General features: G+C 48.0%; 1 protein-coding gene across 1 annotated transcript in view; it reads left to right on the top strand.

Moving 5' to 3' along the window:
• Nucleotides 1–4,474, top strand: part of ACACB (acetyl-CoA carboxylase beta) — a 175,585-nt gene that overhangs the window by 61,251 nt on the left and 109,860 nt on the right. Inside the window, 1 exon segment of the mRNA XM_011937064.1 lies at nt 3,745–3,930. Coding sequence (XP_011792454.1) covers nt 3,745–3,930 — 186 coding nt within the window.

A 4,474-nucleotide genomic window follows, 5' to 3' on the forward strand; every position in this document is an offset into this window, starting at 1 on the left:
GGTAGGGTCTGGTTGGGGTGCAGGGGCCCCTCCTCTCAGCTGGAGGTGGGAGATTCAGGTTCAGGCTCAATCTGAATCAATCTGAATCTCTGCCTGCTGCAGAGAGGGGGTGAGGGGGTGAGGGCCACACTCTTGTGACACCCAGTGCTGGGTGCTTGACTTCATGAGCTTTTCACCCTCACAACAGCCCAATGCAACAGGTGCATCGCTCCCATTCACAGATGGGGAGACTGAGACCTCTGGGCGTGGTCAGGAAGCTCCTGCAAAGGACTCTGGGTGCTTTTGGGAATGGGGCCACTTTCTGGGTTACTGAATGGGAAGCATAAGTCCAGCTGTGCATTCCTGAGGTTCGTAGCTGCTTCGAGGAGAGGAGACAGACTTACTAGAATGGCAGTAAGGAAAGGGAAGTAGCTGAGATTTGCCAGTTCTGAAGGCTTTTCACATTGTCTCCTATACCATCTGCACAAGGCCCTGGGTCGTCCGCAGTGTTTGATGATCGCCATTGTATTCATGGAGAAACTAGTATTCAGAGATTTGATGTTAGTTGTCCAAGATTAGGTAATTAGTAGGAGGTGGAGCTGGGATTTGAACCCAGGCCAGTTTGGCTATAAGACCTTGTTCTTTTCCATTTTACTGGAGGGCAGGGTCATAATAATAATAACAATCTCAGTGACAGCTGCCATCGATTGAGGGCCTGTGCTGGGGTAGGCATTATGTCCCCTGCTTTATATCATTGCATCTTATTTAGCCATTCCCTCAGCCTGGTCAGGTATTGTTTTACAGATGAGGAAACTGAGGCTTAGAGAGGGGAGATTGCTTGCCCAGTGTCAGAGCTGGGCTCCAGAGCTCACACCCTCAACCCAGCACACTAAGTGCAGTATTGAGTGGTAGAGACTCATGTAGGATGCAGGTTCCAAAACCTGGCTGCCACTGGTCGTTTTTTATTTTATTTTTTAAAGTTATCATTTTTGTAGAGATAGGGTCTCACTCTGTTGCCCAGGCTGAAGTGCAGTGGCACAATCATAGTTTGCTACAGCCTCAACCTCCTGGGCTCAAGTGATCCTCCTGCCTCAGCCTCCTGAGCAGCTGGGATTGTAGGTGTGCACCACTATGCCTGGCTAGTTTTGTTTTTTGTTTTTCTAGAGATAGGGGTCTCATTATGTTGCCCAGGCTGGTCTTGAACTCCTGAGCTCAAGTGATCTTCCTTTTTTGGCCTCCTAAAGTCTTGGGATTACAAGCATAGCCACCGTGCCACGCCTGGCCTTTGCCAATGGTCTTGATGGTTGAAAATACAGATTCTTCCCCCCTGCTCCAGACCCTTGGATTTAAACTCTCCTGGGTGGAGATCCAGAAGCTGCATTGTTGTCGCACTCGCCAGGAGACTGTTTTGCACTCAGCCCTGTTGGTGGCTAGTGTGGAATTCTCCGGAGCCCAGAGAGGCTCGGACGCCCACAGAAGGGCTCAGCCCAGAGCTGCTGTGCTTTCTGGCTTAGAAGTTGACCTCGGCTCGCCTTCTCTTGTACACTCCTTGTGGGAAAGCTGCTGCTGTGGGGATTAGAGCCGCAAGCTGGCCCGCAGCAGCCTCTCCCCCATGGGGCTCCCACATTTGTTGCACTAGAACGTATGGGGCCAAGGGAAACTGTGCGATCCTGGGATCATCAAAGTCCTTCCCTCTTGACCAAGCCTTGCTTTGATAATCGACTGAGAAAGCCAGAGCCCAGCCATTTCATCATGTCTTCCCAAGAGGCATTTTTTGACAGGGTAGAAGAACATTTCACCTGAACCAAAAACCCTGAGGTCAAATTCTAGTGCCACCACTCATGGGCTATGAGATCTGAGTTCAGTTTCCCCTTCTGTAAAACAGAGGTGATCACATCCCAACTCTCTAATGAGACTTACCCTTCAGGAATGTCTTGAAGATTAGACAGCAATGAAGGAGGCCTTAAAATGATGAAGTTGCTATGTAAGTCAAGCTTTGAAGCCATATGCCTAATTTTTTTTTTTTAAACAAGAAAACTAGCGGCTGGACATGGTGGCTCACATCTGTAATTCCAGCACTTTTTGGGGGCAAGGCAGGGGGATTGATTGAGCCCAAGAGTTTGAGACCAGCCTGGGCAACATAGCAAGACCCCATCTCTACATAAAATAAACAAAATTAGCTGAGTGTGCTGGTACATGCCTTTAGTGCCAGCTACTCAGGAGGCTGAGGCAAGATGAACTTGAGGGGTTGAGGCTGCAGTGAACTATGATTGCACTACAGCCTGGATGACAGAGACTGTGTTAGTTTGCTCTCACACTGCTAATAAAGACATACCCGAGACTGGGTAATTCATAAAGGAAAGAGGTTTAATTGACTCACAGTTCTGCATGGGTGGGGCGGCCTCAGGAAACTTACAATCATGGTGGAAGGAGAAGCAAACACATCCTGCTTCACAAGGTGGCAGCAAGGAGCAGTGCCGAGCAAAAGAGGGAAAGCCCCTTATAAAACCATCAGATCTCGTGAGAACTCACTCACTATCAGGAGAGCAGCAGCATGGGAGTAACCACCCCCATGATTCAATTACCCCCCACCGGGTCCCTCCCATGACACGTGGGGATTATGGGAACTACAATTCAAGATGAGATTTGGGTGGGGACACAGCCAAGGCATATCAGAGACCCTGTCTCAAAAAAAACAAAACAAAACAACAAAAAAACTAGAGCTTTGGCTTTATTTTTTAGAGACATGGCCAGGTGAAGGTGACTCTTCATGTGGACATAAAGCTCAGAGAGGGAAGGGGTGTTCTCAAGGCCACACAGCAAGTTCATGACGCAACTGGGAATTGAAATCAGGACTCTTTCTGTTGCTCTCTGCGGTTGGGGACAACCAGCATTGACCACTGTTCCTCCTTACCACATCTAAGACCTTTAGCCTTTAGAATGCACAGCCAGCCATGAGGGCAGTTCAGAGAACAGGTCAGACTGTGGAAAGTTCAAGTCCTCACTCTGCTGTGTGACCTGGGGCGGGTGCATTAGCTCCTCTGAGTTTTAATAGTTTAACCCCCAAATAGAAATAATAGTGAAAGCTCTTTCAAAGGGCTGATGTGAGGATGAAATGAAATAAGGCAGGTAAAACACATTGTACTGTAAAACATCAAAAAGTGTTAAGGGTGATTACGATTACACCAAAGGAATAAAAAAATCATTCACTGGGCTCGGCACAGTGGCTCATGCCTGTAATCCCAGAACTTTGAGTGGGTGAGGTGGACATATCATTTGAGCCCAGCCTGGGTTTGTGTTCAAGTTCAAGACCAGCCTGGGCAACATGACAAAATCCTGTCTTTGCAAAAACATAAAAAAAATGAGCAGGATGTGGTGGTGTACACTTGTAGTCCCAGCTACTCGGGAGGCTGAGGTGGGAGGATCACTTGAACCTGGAAGGTTGAAGTTGCAGTAAGCTATGATTGTACCACTATACTCCCGCCTTCGTGACAGAGCAAGACTCTGTCTCAAAAAAAATAAATAAATAAAATGAAAAAGTATGTATCTATATATTTCATCCAAACACCCATGCATTCATCTATCCATCCATCCATCCATCTATTTGATGACCCATTCATGTGGCTGACAGAATTTGAGCTCCTGCTCTGTGCTGGGATGTGTGCCATGGAAATGCATAGAAATACCAAGAGGAATGCCGTGTCGCAGGGGCTGCAGGAGGCCCTGCAGCTGTGAGGTGGACTCGGGGTAGCACATGGCTCCCAGCACAGGTAGATGTGCATCTTCAGCTCCTTCCTTGTCTTCCCGGGCAGGTGCTTATTGCCAACAACGGGATCGCCGCCGTGAAGTGCATGCGCTCCATCCGCAGGTGGGCCTATGAGATGTTCCGCAACGAGCGGGCCATTCGGTTTGTTGTGATGGTGACCCCTGAGGACCTTAAGGCCAACGCAGGTACCTGGGCCTTGACCCTCTCCTCCCGCCACGCCCCATCCTTGCTTGCCCTCGCCTCCTTCCCCTGTGCCTAGGCAAGTCCATCCTGGACTCCAGATGGTCAGGACTTCTCATGAGTCTGTATTTATTTGTCCTTCCTTCTTTATTTAATTAAAACGTCTGCTGACATCAAGAACGACTGTGCCTTACAAAAATGCAAATGGTTAACATGCAGAGGAAACTGGATCTTTGAGAAATGTCTGTGTTCTAGCATATTGGGGGCTCTTTCTCCTGGTGTTTTCCTGCACGTGTTGAGTTCTAGCAGATTGGGGGCTGTTTCTCCTGGTGTTTTCCTGCAGGTGGATGTAATTGTATTTCAATCAGTTGTTCATTCTTCCGTTCATTTGCCTGAGTTTTTTATGATGAATCATTCTATAAACAACTGTTGGATGATTTACTTTTTTCCTGAACAGTCTTATCCTTTTATAGGCCCTACTCCCCACAGCAGCCAAAGTGACCTTTTAGAAACGTAACTTATTCTGCTGTGTTTTCTGAAGGTTGTTAA

The sequence above is a fragment of the Colobus angolensis genome, unplaced genomic scaffold (assembly GCF_000951035.1).
Source record: "Colobus angolensis palliatus isolate OR3802 unplaced genomic scaffold, Cang.pa_1.0 Scaffold10, whole genome shotgun sequence".
NCBI lineage: Eukaryota > Metazoa > Chordata > Mammalia > Primates > Cercopithecidae > Colobus > Colobus angolensis.